The following is a 16,027-nucleotide window of genomic DNA, read 5'->3' as shown; positions in this document are numbered from 1 at the left end:
ACAGATACGTCCACATCTGAAAAGAAATGATATCCTTAAATTGTTTAGATAATTACAAGTCCATGCTGTTAGCATGGATGTCTTGATGACTAATAGTCTAAACAGCATAAACAGTGTAACTGCATGAAACCATTCCACAGACACCCACAGCCTCTGCCAATCTCTCCCAGAACTGGAGAGGGGCCATGCAAAGGGTTTAGCACATTTTGATTCTTAGGCAACTAGCTGATTAAGAAACTGTTAAAGATGTGTTATTTTGATTCGTTTTAGAAAATGCGGAGGTAGTTATTTTAAACTATCTGGAAGATATTAATATTGTCTAGGCAAATGACTCAATTAAAAGCATATCCTAGCAGCTCTGCAGGGATCCTTGTTCACCACTTTACAGTGTTTGTTTTCTTTACAACAAAATAAAGTTGATGTAGTCAAAATGTAACTTGAAATGAATAAAATAAACAATATATCCTCATCAACTTCAAAAGGAAATGTCTGAACTATTTTCATCTACGTGAATGTAGTCTCGTGGTATGTACTAATTTTCTCCATCAAATGATGTATAGAAAACATTTTATATTACACTAGCTTTATAATAATTTACGTTCTTGTGCTGCAGGTTTGCATCTTGTTCTCTAGAACAATTTTTAAGAGTTGGACTATAGGTGGTTATTTTTTAAAAAACGATTTAAAAAAATTTAGGGTTTATGTAACAAGATTTAAAGCTGTTGTGGGCAGAACTTCAGACCACATGAGCTAGTGGAGTCATGCACAGCACTGGGACCTCATACACTATATAAAGGGGCCACTCCCAGCTCTGCCAGCAACTGTCTACCTAACTCTTTTGAGTGCAGCTTTCACAGTGGCTGTCTCAGCTTCTTTGCTCTAAAACAAGGGTGAGAGGGCTCTTTGAAGTTTGCCTAGCTATAAAATTCTAAGACTTACACTCAACTGTTTGTTGATCATTTCTTAAACTTTAGGGTTACAAGTGTACTTTACAAACTAGGAAAAATGAGCTTGTTCACTGGGCCACGCCCGGCCAGACAGAACCCCTTTACATCTCCCCTGCCCCCCATCCTCCCCTGGGATTGGCTCTCCAGTTAGGAGTGTTTTTCTCTCCCAGGCTGGTGGTAAAACAGGCCTGGGAGTGTCTCTCGCTTGGGAGGGGCCTGGCCCTGGACGCTGTGTGGGGTGCAGCTTAGTCTGTCTTCCATTTAGGCCTCCAGCAGCAATGCCACTCCATTCCTTTCCCCGGACCCGCCTTTCCTAGCCACTAGCTTTGTAAGATCTAGATGGCTGAGTTCAGGCTGTGAGCCCAGGTAAGAGGGGGGCCAAAAGGACCAATGGGACTTTTCTAAATGTTATTATGGACTAGTGCGTCTCAGTTCTATCTGCACAGTAGAACAACCTGCAGAGCTCAGCCCCCACCCCAGAATAATTAAACCAGAATCTCTGTGGGCAGGGCCCAGGCATCTGTATTTTAAAAAAAGTTCTCCAGGTGATTCTAACATGCAACCAACATTGAAAAGCCCGACTTTGTGAAGTCTTAAGTCTGCCTGTAGCACAGGTAAAAGGAAGATTACAAAATTAACACTTGACAGAATTCTTCTAATAATTCTGATGCAAATGGTAGAACATGTGAAGATTATTTATAAAAATGTAAAATAAAAAGACAGGAAACAAAAATACATTATTGCTAATGTTTTGATTGTATTCAAATTTTTATTTTTTTGAACAAAAAACTTAAGACAATGATTTTAAATAATAAAACATGGTATATTCTAGACACTTTGAAAAGATAGTTTATTAATTTGGGACTTCTATGGTTCTGTTGTGATACTTTCTTCAACATTTATATTACTTCTTACCATTTTATTATCACTCTAAACTTACTAAACAAAGAATCACGCTGTCTGCTTAAGTGAAGCTTCACTTTAAGGAAATACTCCACTACCACATAAAACACAGACAGTACAGTCATTTTTCTATATTTACAAAACACAAGAAGTCTGTCCAGCCATTTTGGTTTTGTTGTTCCCTTGCCCATACTGACATCAGCAAAAAGCTAAGTAATAAGCAAGATTTCACTTCGGCAGTGCATAGGATGGCATCAACCAAACTTCATTAAACAAACCAACGCATTACAAAATTCAACTTGTACAACAGTGATTGAAAAACATAAAACACGGAGTGGGTCACAACTAGACTGGTTTTCACTGTGCAACTTTCCTTAGGGAACAATACCACCCATTTCACATAGAAAGGAATATGCATCAAAGCCTTTGTTCAAGAAGAAGATGCCCTTCAAACAAATTCATCATAAGGCAAAAAAAAAAAAAAAGAAGGAAGCAGTTTGGCCCAGAGAAAATCTTATATATTATGTGTATACATGGTATATACACATTTATAGATATAGTACAATTTAAACCATGTATATAGTCATTAGACAATTAAATGAATTGGCTCAGTGAAGTGAAAAAGTGTTCATTTCCTATAAATATGCAGTTATTGCTAATATGCTACACATATGGTTTGACATGGAAACTGTAGTAACTTAGAATTTAAAGCTGCCATATTGCCAGTGTCAGCCCTGCAGCAGGCATTCATACGGACAACATGCCGTCCAACCCTACAGAAAAAGCAAAAATTCCGCTACCAAAAAGAAGAGAAAAGGCTTATGCACTGTCCCTTACATATTCGCCTACATTTTTTAAACAAAAACAAGTCCAGTTCACCACAAGTTAAGCACAACCTGACAAGCAAGTTTAGCGGCATGATGGGGGAGAGAAGAGTGAAATACAGCATGCATTTACAACTAGCACTGATCTAGTCTATTTTGTCATACAAACTGGAATACAAAAATCCAATTTAAATAAGACTAGACTATAATAGTAAAAAAAAGACAAACCAAAAAACAAACCAAAAAAAAAAAAAAACAACCACACACACACAGTAGACTTAGTTTGATACTGATTAATTTTATGAGTAAAACTCATCCTGTCCCCTCTTAATACTCTACTGCAATTTAATTATTGATGGCTAGAATATTTACTTACTTAAAAAAGATATTAAATACCTGTATCATGAAATTACATTCTTTTTAACAATAAGACATACTGTGTAAGAAAATAGCTCATGTGTGAAATGTGTCTGAAATGCATTATTCCTCACAACTATCAAAACATCCACTCACACTAAAACAAAACCACCCCCACCCCCCCAAAAAAAAGTTAAGGAAAGATGGGGTGTGTTGGGTGAGGAGCAGGGAAGGAAAGATTTACCAGCACAGTGATTAACAATGGTTCAAGACAGAACCAACAAGAGTTGGTCAAAAAGATGCCTTCAATACATGGCTACAAATAAAAACCAAACTCAACCACTTTTGGTTCATTGCAGTGAGACCAAAAAAATATCTCTCACAGATTCATAGAAATACTAGACTCCAGCTCTTTTATTATCATTATTTTTAAAAGTTTTTGTGTTTGTGTTTGCAAGGCCCAGCTACCTTATTACAATTTATATCTGCTCTGCAACAACTACAAGAGGTAGGCATAAAGCATGAAAAAGTTTCTCAGTTAGTACCTCACTATGGATTGTTCACTGCGTAACACCGTTCATGTTAGACATGAACAGTGATCACCTTCTAGTCTTTTCTAAACCCCCAAAGCTGCTGCCATCCTATAAATGTTCTAAAAGTGTACTGACAAATAAGAAACTTTCTCTACTGAAGGATACTGTCAGTGTTTGTTGCAGAGTGTATATATATATGTGTGTGTATATATATATATATATGTATATATACACATATATATGCACATATACATACACACACACACACACACATATATATATATATATACATATTAAAAAAATAAACAACAGAAATCAAATCCAGGTTCCTAGAACCAATTCTCCTGATTTTCCTACTTCCACAAAATAAAGTGTACCATTTGGCCAAGACTACAGATGTGTTGGTTTTTTTTTTTTTTTCACAGATGCAAGTGCCATGCAAAATAAATTAAAGAACAGATACCAAAACATACATATGATAAAACTACTGAAGGTAGATCTTTAAAAGCATTTATATAAACATAATTTATAATACTTCTCTTTTTTCCTTTATGTACAGTCAGTCACAAAGCTGTAGTTATACATCTAGGATTTCTTCTGCTGTTCCTCCGCAGCGTAATCTGTAGCGACCAGTTCTCCAGCTTATAGTAGGGTCCCATAATGCCGACAAAAAAATGTATATTGTCATGGATTCACGGATGAACCAAGCTACTGCATAATCAAGTTTTGAAAAACACAGTGTGCCACCCTAGGAATTAAAAAAAAAAAAAGAAGATTTACTGTCAGACTAAAGACAGACATAGTTAAAAAATTAAATTCTTTGAATTCACTCTTTTCAGTACACTACATAAAGTCAAGTCTCGTTTCTTTAGATAATTCAACTATTATGTTATATTGGTTAACAAATGTTAATTATGAGTAGATAAGAAGCATTAAAAAAACTGCTATCTTATACATTCTGAATTTGAATACTTTTTGATTTGCTTAACATTTTTTTTTTTTTGGAGTCTTAATAAAAGTGACTGTATAACCAACTAAAAGTTGAAAATCAAGTTGAGTTTTGTGTCTGCATTCCACTAAGGAAAGGAATGTTTAAATCTGATATTAACCTTCAATGGGAAGCTGACGAATGGCTCAGATAGATTTTCTTCAACCTTTTGTAAATTAGAAAGTTTTAGTTCCACCAAATGACTGCGAACCTTTTCATCCCTGTCCACATACCTGGACACCCCTGAGTTGAATGTAGTCAAATATAAACCATGCCAGGCAATGACACATGAAAAATACCATAATATCCCATCTGAATACATGGTGGGCTGCCCATCCAATAATTAAACTGGCAACAAAGCATTCTGAAATCGGCTCACAAATTATTGTAGCAGGAAGCATGTTAATTCGTAATTTGGTCCACCTTAAAAAAAACAAAATGATTTTCTTTAAACAATAGCCTTGTTACAAGACGAATCAATTTTTCCCCCAAATGATCAGCTTTTTACCCTGATACATATATAGGCCTGCCTCTTTAAAGGGCATTTAATGACCTCTCTTTTATTTTTAGTTAGTATATCAAGGAAACATGTCTACAGATTCATTTGTATGGTCTATACTCTAATGAATAAAGACTATAAGATTCAAAGTGTAGAACGTGAGAAAATAGAGATGAGCATGTAAAAAAATTCAAAATCTTAACATCTTTTTAAAATGCTCTCAGTGTTACACAATAAAAAATATATTTAGACATTAAATTCATTTTAATAAAGAATCTAAACTTTCTTTTCTGGAATGAAACAAAAATCTTTTAGATTTTTTTTTTTTTTAAACCAAGTTAGACCATGTAAAAATTATTCCCCTCCCCTTTCAACAAAGTATAAAAAGAAGAAAGCCAGCTGATTCACCTGATCATTCTGGATTGAAACTGAGAAATTGAGTATGAACCAGAGTTTTGCATTGCAACTTGAGTGGACATCGCAAACCTCCAACCTCTGAAAATTAAGACAATTACAAAATGAGTTATGAACACATGCCAAATATGGCAGGTTATGTATTTACTCCTTACTGTAAAGAGTAACCAGGGTGAGCCTAGTCCTCAGAATTAGCATCCTATTTAGGGTATACCATACTTATGAATGTTTTAGCAATTATGCAATTACACAGGCCTGTGACAGTACCATCTAAGAGCTGGAAGGAACTACAACCCTTCATTTTAGTTTAAGAAACTTAAAATACAGTCATTCTGAAAGTTCTAAATGGAATGGGTTCTGGATTTAATAGTTTAGTCTGTCATTATTAACCAAAAAAAGGTGGGGGTGTAATGTGTGTGTGGATATTCAAAAAGAAATGTAAGCAAAAAGTGGCATTATGTATCTCATGTGAAACATTATGAAGCCATAATCACATGAACACCATGACAGAATTTTTAAAAAACATACTTCAGTTTTTAAAATCGTATCTAAATCACCCCAGTAAATGATCACGCAAGGTAATGACCCCCTTTAAAAGCAAACAGTATCATTTTTGTGATAGAGAAATGTTAAGTGAATCAGCTTCTTAGCAAAGCATCAAATAATATGAGAAATTTCAAAATTTGAAATCATATTTTAAAATTTTTCACCTATTGGCTTATGAATGCACTGATATTTTTAATTATTCTAAAACACAGAAATTCACTTCCATAATAAGGAAAATTTACAATCACAGAGCCACTGCCTTTTAATCACTTCAAATCATTAATTAGAAAATACAGAGGAATCAGAACATTCACTTGCTTCATTAGTATAACATGTCTATATAATAACAGAAATTACTTTCTAAAAATATTAACCTATTCTGTACTCACTAGCAAGAAACAAAACAAAACAAAACAAACCCAAATAGCTCTTAATCCATGGGTTTCACAAATATAATAAACCAAGAGAAGTTAGGCACTAAAAATACTGAAGCCTAATGTAATTGTGTTTTCTTACCGGTCAGCTATTGCTTTGGCCATAAAGTAATCTTCAGCAATGTATTGAGCAAAAGCTATAAGCCCTCCTGCTTGATCTAACACATCCTTTCTCATTAAACAAGACATTCCTGTCACACATTTGAAACCAGTTACATTGGCAGAGATGTAGGACCTTGGATGAGAAGTTCCAAAATACACCTACAAAAAAAAAAAAAAAGAATTTTATGTTAAAAGTGTGGGTTTATAAACTCTTATTCCTAATACATTTCCTTTAAGTATGACTGAATGAGCATCCTAAGATTCTTACATAAACTATCTGAATAAAAGCTGGTACAAAATAGTGTTTACATATAGCAGGCAGTAATTTATTTGGTTGGCTTCTGTTATTACCTCATTATTTCTAGGGGGGAAAAGTACATTCTACTTACTGTCAAATGAATATTGTCTTCCCTAAAAAGATATATCCAAATAAAATTTAATTTGGATATAAGACAGGTAAAAATGTCACTCATTGTCATATAAAATATTAACAAATATTTAATGTCCTGCTTTCAGAATGTTCATGTCACTACACACACACACACACACACATCTGCATATACAGGTGTATGTTATGTGTATACATGTGTATGTACGTATGTGTGAGTATACACACATGCTTATACAAATATCGCCTATAGTTATAGCAACCTATAGGATAATCATTTTTTTTTTTCCTTTTTAGCTGAGCCATCCTGCCGCCTGTTGGCAGCTCAGCGGCTGCTCAGCTCGGGCCGGGAATCGAACTGCTGTTGCTCAGAGCTCACACTCTTGCGCAAGCTGTTAACCAACTGAGCCACTCGGCCGGCCCTAGGATAATCATATTTCTTAATTCCTTTTCTTGTATCCCTCCATAGCTAGCTGCTTCCTGTCCCTGAGTCACTGAGCTTCTTCCCAATTTCCCCAACTTTGTTTTTCAATGTATTTTTCATAAACAGGCCAGACGCTAAAATTCCATCTCCCGTATCTATGTTTCCCTAGCTACGCTTTGAAGTCATGAGATATGCAAACTGCTAAATTAATGGGAGAATACGATGGTCATCTCCCTACTTATTAGACATAAAACCCTATTTATGATTTACATCTTAGATATGCTGCCTTTGCTAACTAGCTTGAAAGAGAGAGCAGTGATCTTTCTCAATGGCAGGAGTTACACACACAGCATGGAGCAAGAGAATTATCAGGGCAATTAATTAAGAACATAATTCTTGCCACCTACCCTATGTCCAGACTGTAATGAAGCCCTTTGTGGTACTAAATTAGACTAAACCATTAAGATCAGAAGCACACATCTTAATTTCTTAAGCAGTTATTAAGTGAGGTCTTAGGAATGAGGCAGGACTACGGACTTGTTGGAGGCTCCCAAGACTTCTTTTCAGAATGGAATAATTCCTCTGGCCCATTTCCATTCACTCCAACTATGGCAGATTAAACCTAAACTAAGGGAGTGGGTGTAATCTGGGAGATGTTTATCATTGACATATATAATTCAACTTGGATATTTCTAAAACAAAAACACAATGTGGCATATAAGAAAAAAAGTATTTTATTTTAAAGTAATTACCCAGAGTTTCCTTTACTAAACAAAAATTCGATTAGTGGACAATTGGTCCTGTCTAAAACAAAACGCCCTTCCAACTCTCAGAGTAGTCTCAAGCTTATGGGAGACTAGGGATCTGTTAACAAGAATATTTATGACCATCAGACTTACCTGTTCTAATGTGGCCGCAAAGCCCTGTCTGTCTGCTACGTAAGGCAGCCCATGAACCAGGCCTACTTTCTCTGTCATTTGGTTAACCATATCAGTGAGTGTGTCTGAAATTACTATAATAAAAAAGACAAAAAGGTGGCAAGGAAGAGAGAGACAAAGTTCTTTTTTAGTCAAATGCTCACTAATGTAAAATATATTTTGTGAGTTGCTATTAAATTAGAAAGATACATTATTTTTTACATTTGGATCTCATAAAATGAACCTCAATCACCTTTCAACAAGGCGTAATTTATGATAAGCTAATTTACTCTACACATTTTCAGGTCAGGATATACCTAATATGTACCAGAAGCAGGATATACCTTGAAACCATTACGCCCCCCGTTTTAGAACCTCCAAAGTGAAATAATGGGTAATGTGTCCTAGTCGAAAAGCTGGCGAAGCAGAGGTCAAGGCCCGCCATCCTGTGCTGGCCCCTCCGTCCTCCAACCACAGGAATGCGCTCCACTTCCTTGGAGGGTCTGAGATAGCCTATCTCAGAAAACTGCTGACAGGAATGAAACAAGAGTACACTGGACAGACATGTGTGCACTGAAAACGTTAACAAATGTAGGATAGTAAATAATTTAAGATAGCACACGTGAAGAATGCACATAATCTGACCATGAATGGATAAATGTGTAATGATCCCAATTCATTAGGAGGGCCACACTTCTATTAATTTTCCAATTTGCTTTTTAAGCTAATAAAAAAATCAGATTAAACTGTCCCATATTCAAACAGCAAACATCTCATGTCATTTTACAGGACTTCATTTTTATTTCCTTCAAGTCTTGAAGAACTAAATGTATCGTATAAAAGTGTATCTGGACCTTAAATACGCATATTCTAGGGCAGTGGCTCTCAACTGGCGCTATCTAGAGACACTGCTGGTTGTCACACCTGAGAGAGGGGATGCCACTGGCATCTAGTGGGGAGAAGCCGGGATGCTGGTGAACCTCCAGCTGGACGGCCTCAACAAGAAAGGATTATCCAACCCAACAAGTCAACAGTGTTGAGGTTGAGAAACTTGAGGTCATCAGAATACACGAATATTACAGAACACTAAAATTATTGTAAGTATAAGTGTTTAGAAATGCAAATTATAACTTCAATATATAAAAGTTATAATTAAAATCAGCTAAGTAAAAAGCCATGAATGGATTCTAGTAAAATACCTATTGATTTCTGTCCCTCTGTGTGAGATATTACATGTGCAACAAACCGATTAAAGTAAAAGATAAGTGTCACATGAACAAGGGAAAATTTATACCTGTGAAAAAGCTCGTAGGCTGTATAATGGACCATAATTACATTTTTTTTTCCAATTTATTTGTGAAATGTATTCTTGTATAAATTATGTATTTCTCTGGACAAACAGCCTTCACTTTATTGCACTAATAGCACATCTGTAATACCAGCTACAGGACAAGTTCCAACATGAGGTCTGTGTTTGTCAGTGTCGCACTCGTCCACCAGGTCTGCACGTAGGAGGCAGAAAAGCCAGCCTTCACCCAGGGTGAAGGACGGGGAGCGGGCAACATGATACCCTTCTGACAGGTGGTTTTCTCTCAGGATGGAGAACATGCAAAGCTGTCATCTGGGTTTGTGGCTTGGGACGAGGTGGAAGGCGGAGAAGCCCAATGCAGCACTGCAGCTCAGCTCCCCTTCTTTCTGAGGGAAGTGGGGCCTCATCTTTCACTACATTTGTAACCAATCACTGTGGCCTAGCTGATGCTTTGGGGAAACGGGGATAGGGGTCATCATCAGAATTAGCAGCAATTAAGAACAGGCCATACACTGCCACAGTGCGGTTGGTGGGTGTCATCTGGGCCCAGGAACCTGAAGCTACGTAGCCTAGGAAAGGGAGCCACCCAGGACCCAGAGCTGGCTCTGAAGTCTCTTAACGGAACTGGGGCTTCAAAACGCTCACTATGCTCAGGCATCCCTCATGACAACATTTTTTTAATGGCTAGAATTTTCTCAAAATGAAAAAGTTTTTATACATGTAGTATTCCAGGTTAACATTAAAAAAAGTCAAAATCTTAGCATAACTTGACATATTACCATGAAATAATGATGAAATAAATTTATTAGGTAAACAAAAAGGGTTGATACATTTCTTTTCAGATTGCTTTTATCAAATGAATAGTTTTATAAAATAAATAAGAAAAACCTCACCTCTTATTCCACTATCACAAATCCAGATAAGATCATACTTCGCAACTTCATATCCTGGCATTAGATTATTAATTTTAGGATTAATGCCAACCTTTTTGCCACCTAAAAAATTAAAGGTACAGCAATGAAAATGTATTTCCCATTATATAGATACACGGTACAGAGAAGTGAAAAGTACTTGCATATTTAATAATTTAAATGAACATACTTGAACATTGTTTTACATTCCTTATTCATAATGTATCTAGAAAACAATTGGTAATTCCCAAAAAAACAATTACATCATTTATCTTTGAAAGTTTATTAGTTTCAGTTTTCTAATTCTTAAGTTCTTGCATTAATTAGTAAGTATGGATCAATATTTAATGGAAAATGTACCTCTACAGAAGTCTTCAGAATAAGCCTAGAAGCTTTTGGAAAAATACTCTTTTTGCAATAAAATAAAAGTGAATTCTATTGCTCACTCCCAATTACAGTGAATGAGATATAGAAAAGGCCACACAGTGAAAATATGACCGAAACAAAAACAGGCTCTCATATCTGGTTTGTGAGTAAAACATAATTCGAGTAACTTTGTTGCGGTTATTTTGTTAATCCCAGACAGGAAACAAAAAACCCTTAGTTTTTATAACTTAAGTTTTCTCATAAGGATATAAACACCTTATACTACCCCAAAGAATATGCAGCTTCAATGGGCGGCTGACACCTTAATCGACAGTTTAATGCAAAGATCAGTGCTATCTACTACTATGACAGCAAAATGTTATTGCAGAATTTGTTACTTACCTATGAACAATCTGGCATCAACATTTGGATATTTCCCAAGCAGCTTCTTACATACATCAATGGCTGGATCATCATGATCTTGTACACAAAGGAGTACTTCATACTAGTCAAAGAACGTATTTTATGTAAATTAACCTCTGAGACCAAAAAGCATCAAGAAAAACAAGCAATTATACACACGAAGTTTAAAAGTGAAGCGAGTGTTCATAATGGCTGCAAACACTTATTTTTATTTATTTGTTTTTTAAAAAGATTTTTATTGGGGAATTGGGGGATGGGAACAGCACTGGGGAATTGAGGGAAAGGGAACAGACAAGTTGCTGTCCTTTTGTTCTTCAGTCTAGTTGTAGAGGATGTTGCTTCACTGGCCCAAGTTGCCACCATCATTGCAGTCTTCCCAGGCGAGGCAGATCAGTCGCCGGCTTCTGGACGGCCGCTCACAGCAGCTGCTGGGCCGCTCACGCTGGCTGCTGGCTACACACCGTAGCCCATGGCAACCCTGCAGCCTATGCTGTCACCGGTGACTCATGGCAGCCCAGTTCCAGGTTGAGGTTGAGCTGTTGTTCAGCATCTTAGCTGTAGAGGGCAGTGTCACTAGCCCTCATATATGAGATCTGAACTGCGGCCCTCTGGCATCCCAAGCCAGCTCTTAACCAACGCACCACTTGGCCAGCCCTGCAAACACTTATATGATATTAAGTGCTGGCTTGTAACCGAGGGCTGTTTGGGAGCTGAAGCGATAATGGAGATTGGCGGCACCTACAGCTGAAGTCTTGCCATTCCCAGAGAGGCATGGCCCAGCAATTAAATGAGGCCTCAAGCTTCTCTGTGCCCTTCATTAAGGAAAATTTACTGAACACGGACAGGGTGCCTAGCAGTGTGACAGCAACACAGAAAGCAAACAAAATCAACACATCCTCCATTCTCTAGCACTTTGTCTCTGAACTTAATATAATTTCATGAAGGTGCTATAAATAAAGTACATACTGAATCCCATTATGAGGAATGTAAAAGGCTTTCCCAAACTCTTCACGTGAAAAGGACAAAGTGAGATTAGATTTTCGTTGTATAATAATTTTTGAAATAAAATAGAATTTGATTTGATTCAAAATGCATGCTTACTTAGCATTTTAATTATGAAAATACTCAGGATTTTATTTTGCCCAGTGCTATGTTTACTCTTTGATAGTAAATTAAGGAAGTCATTTCTTAGCACTTTGCTGGCTGTGTCAAAGGTACCCTGGGGCATTTATTTTAAACAGAGAACACTGGGCCCCATTCTTAGACTTCTGAATCAGAATCTCTGGGGTGATTTTGACATGGAACCAGGTTTATAAAATCTTGAACTCTAAGTTACCATTTAGTAAACTCTGAATTTTAAAAAAGTGTTTGCTCTCACATACAAAGATGCTACTCTAATTTCGTGAGGTATGTATTCGAAGTAGTAATTTTTTTTCAAATAATTATGTCCATGAAAAAATAACAAAGCTATGTGTTCTAAAAAATAAAAAGAGCCAAGGACACAACTTTATGAAGTGTCTAACATATAGGGACTAACTCAGGTAAACAGAAGGCCTATTTTATTTACTTCTATTATAAACACACACAAGTAAAAAGTGGAAATAAAATGTTTACAGTGCTCTCAAGCAAAATTTATTACTGTGTGCCTAATATACAGCATCTCAGCAAAAATTGGCAATACAGAGATGAGTGGCTGAGCACAAAAGAGCTGTTGACTAAGGTCCATGAAGAGGTAATAAGGTAAGACCTTTTTTTCAAGTGAAGAAAATGTTTTCTCAGTAATTAAATAGAGGAGAAAACAATGTATACTTTCCTCCTACTTTCTACCTATTATTATATATTTTATCCCACAGCTACTTTTAACAATGACTGACCAAATTGCCACTCAAAAGGTATTGAAACCAACTTTATAGCTACCTAGTTTCCAGAGACCAGATAAAAATCTGAGAATGGGAAGGGCACCACTCCTGCCAAACCCCTGCAAGTCCTATAAAGTGTATGCCATCCTCCCAATCTGACTCGCATAACAATGTTTAGGTGCCCCACCAAAACGCATTGACCTTGACAATGAAGATTAGAAAGCTTAAGTGACTTTCCAAAGGGTAATACTAACAATTAGCTTTCCTACTACAGGAAGCTGCTCTGCCAGGCTTGCTCTAAGGAGTTCCTTGTTTTTCCAAACTTAAGTTTCTTTAATATTTTTATAATTTATGCTGTTTTGCAGGTACAAGTGAATACAGTGAAAGGAATGTTTATAAGCAATGCAATTCCATAAAATATAATTAAAAAGCTAATCTTAACCTTTTCCCCCAGTAAAATAGAATACTAGAAATGTACTTAGTGGGAAGAACAAAAAAACTATTAGGTCATAGCAAAAATTTTTTGAGAAGTATATGGTGTTAATGTAAGTAAAGGAGGTATAGTTTACCTTTATTCAAATTCAAGGTTTAAAGTTTTTATTTTTATTGATTACACCTCTTAAAACTAATTTCAAATGGAAAATAAATACCTTCTGATTAGAGTGCAAATGAAAATTCACATCATCTAAAATATGTTCAGATTCTTATTAAACACAGCTTTCACTTAGCTGTTTCTGATAATGGTAGTATTTCAACTGTTTTCTAAAGTATTACATTTTAACCAGGAAGCTTCCTTTTCAGCTATGATTATCATCTCTGTCTTCAGTTTGATCAAACATTTTATTTGCTAGGGCTCTCTCTCTGTGTTTGAATAGTTAAATCACTTCAACTACACGGCGACTGGCAAAATACAAGTTATTAAATTGGTTCAAGGCTTTGTTAGCTAACATGAAAATAATTTTTCAGATTTTTTTATACTATCTAAGTAAAGGGTCAGGCAAAGATATAGATGTTCAAAAATATGGTATTTATAAAAATACTATAAAAATATCTCAAGAAAACATTTACTTCATAAATCTGAAAGGGATATGAGGTATATAGTAAGTTCCACTATAAATGGACACAGTGTGAATACGAGGACATAAAATCTAGAAATAAACCCTAGAGTACCTTAGATGAGGTTAGCCTCCATCAAATCTTTAGTAAGGTTGCTATATAAATAGCTAAAATGACAGATTTTTCCTTTTTCTTTTTAAACATTGAGATGACTAAAAGGCTGAGAACAAGAGAGGTATAGAAAAATTCACAAACTGGGATTCAGCCCTTTGATATTTAAGAACTGAATATTTGAAACTGCAATAATCATGAATGCTACTTTTTTGCTTTATGAATAAAAAGCAGTATTAATAAAAAGCATTAGATTTAGATATATAGAAATACTAGAGAAATCTCGTTGATTTAGCCCTAGAGACATTAGGAATGTAAAGTTTTTAGTATAGTCAACAACATAAAGATATCCTTTAAAAATAGAAAAATATTTTAATATATGACTCAATTATATTGCCTATCAAGTAGGAATATTTTGAATTATTTCTAAATACCTACACATTGTGTTTACAGAAAAATTTTATGACATTTGGGTTACAGTAGAATATAAATTCTATGACAGAATGGACTTAGACTTAGACACCAATGCCTAGAACGTTCTCTGGCACAGAACAGGTGATGAATATGTTTATTAAGCTAATGCATTTGTCCTAGGGTAGCTTTTGAGTGAATGAGAGATGCCAGGTAGGAAATGTTTTATAAGAAAACTGAATTCAAAGTTTTGACAGGTAATACTAAATACTTATCTATTTTCAAGAACTAGGCAGTTGACCCAATTTTTCAAATATATTTGGTAAATCCCTAATCTTTCAGGCTTAGTAGTTTCATGACATGCATTGGGCTTTATCTTTTGATAATTGATCTGATTTTCGATCATCTTTAATTCTTTGTTAGAAGGCTATTTGGTTAGAAAACAATTCCTCTTCAGTGTAGCTACACCACTGACAATCAAGAATCTAAACATACACTGAACTTGTAATGTTTTACACCAATGTTGTATTTGCAAAAAAGAAAAAAAAAATCACAATTACAATGACATCACTCTGTTAATGTCTACTCATTAATGTAAAAATTCATGTGGCCAGAATTCCCTAAAGTAAAGCTATCATGCCATGCAGATGCAGATTCCTGAGTTTTCCTGCTAGGGCTGAATTTCTCCCCAAATGTCTTCTATGTTGACACCAAATAAGTACTCAATTTTGTGAAAAATGAACTGTATCACTTTTTCATTCTTGTATTTTTTTACCACGGAGTAATTTTTTCCCAAGGAATAATTGTCAATATTAGGTGGATTTATAAGATACTTAAAGCATGAAAATATTTCAGGACAATTAGTATTAGTAAGTCTCACCAAAATTTAAACTTAGAAATTCAGAACAAGTACCAGCAGGAAATCTTCTTTTGCATATCCAAAATCACATAAAATTTTAGAATCTCAACATGCTCTATTTTTTCCCTCAAATGGCCCATAATGTTCCAAATCAAATAACAGAGGAAAAAGTTGCATTCAGAATGAAAACATTTCCTTACTTTTGTAAAACAATGTTCACATTCGACAAAAAGCAAATAATTCAAGTTGACTGGGCCTGGCAGTCATACAAATGTTCATTTCATGACTACCTGCCTCTTTGGTGACACAAAAGACTCATCTGTTCACACTCAGATTTGTGTGATTTCAGCCATTTAACTTCAGGCTCTTGTGGAACATTTTGCCACTGCATTTGGTCTTTTAAAAAAGCAAGTAAAGGGGCCGGCCGAGTGGCGCGATGGTTAAGA

At 35.5% G+C, this 16,027-nt stretch overlaps 1 protein-coding gene across 1 annotated transcript in view; it reads right to left on the bottom strand.

The window, feature by feature from the left end:
* Positions 1 to 1,696: 1,696 nt before the first annotated feature.
* The window catches only part of UGCG (UDP-glucose ceramide glucosyltransferase), a 34,333-nt gene continuing 20,002 nt past the window's right edge, over positions 1,697 to 16,027 (bottom strand). The window contains exons 3-9 of the mRNA XM_019635916.1: positions 11,265 to 11,367; positions 10,479 to 10,580; positions 8,259 to 8,371; positions 6,528 to 6,706; positions 5,460 to 5,546; positions 4,786 to 4,975; positions 1,697 to 4,312 (exon numbers count right to left, since the gene is read on the bottom strand). Of these exons, the coding sequence (XP_019491461.1) occupies positions 4,142 to 4,312; positions 4,786 to 4,975; positions 5,460 to 5,546; positions 6,528 to 6,706; positions 8,259 to 8,371; positions 10,479 to 10,580; positions 11,265 to 11,367 (945 nt within the window). The 3' untranslated portion in view covers positions 1,697 to 4,141. The remainder of the gene's footprint in view (positions 4,313 to 4,785; positions 4,976 to 5,459; positions 5,547 to 6,527; positions 6,707 to 8,258; positions 8,372 to 10,478; positions 10,581 to 11,264; positions 11,368 to 16,027) is intronic.

This window comes from Hipposideros armiger, unplaced genomic scaffold, assembly GCF_001890085.2.
Source record: "Hipposideros armiger isolate ML-2016 unplaced genomic scaffold, ASM189008v1 scaffold_24, whole genome shotgun sequence".
NCBI lineage: Eukaryota > Metazoa > Chordata > Mammalia > Chiroptera > Hipposideridae > Hipposideros > Hipposideros armiger.
Note: the sequence above shows the minus strand (reverse complement) of the source record. Positions and strands in the feature narration are given on the sequence as shown.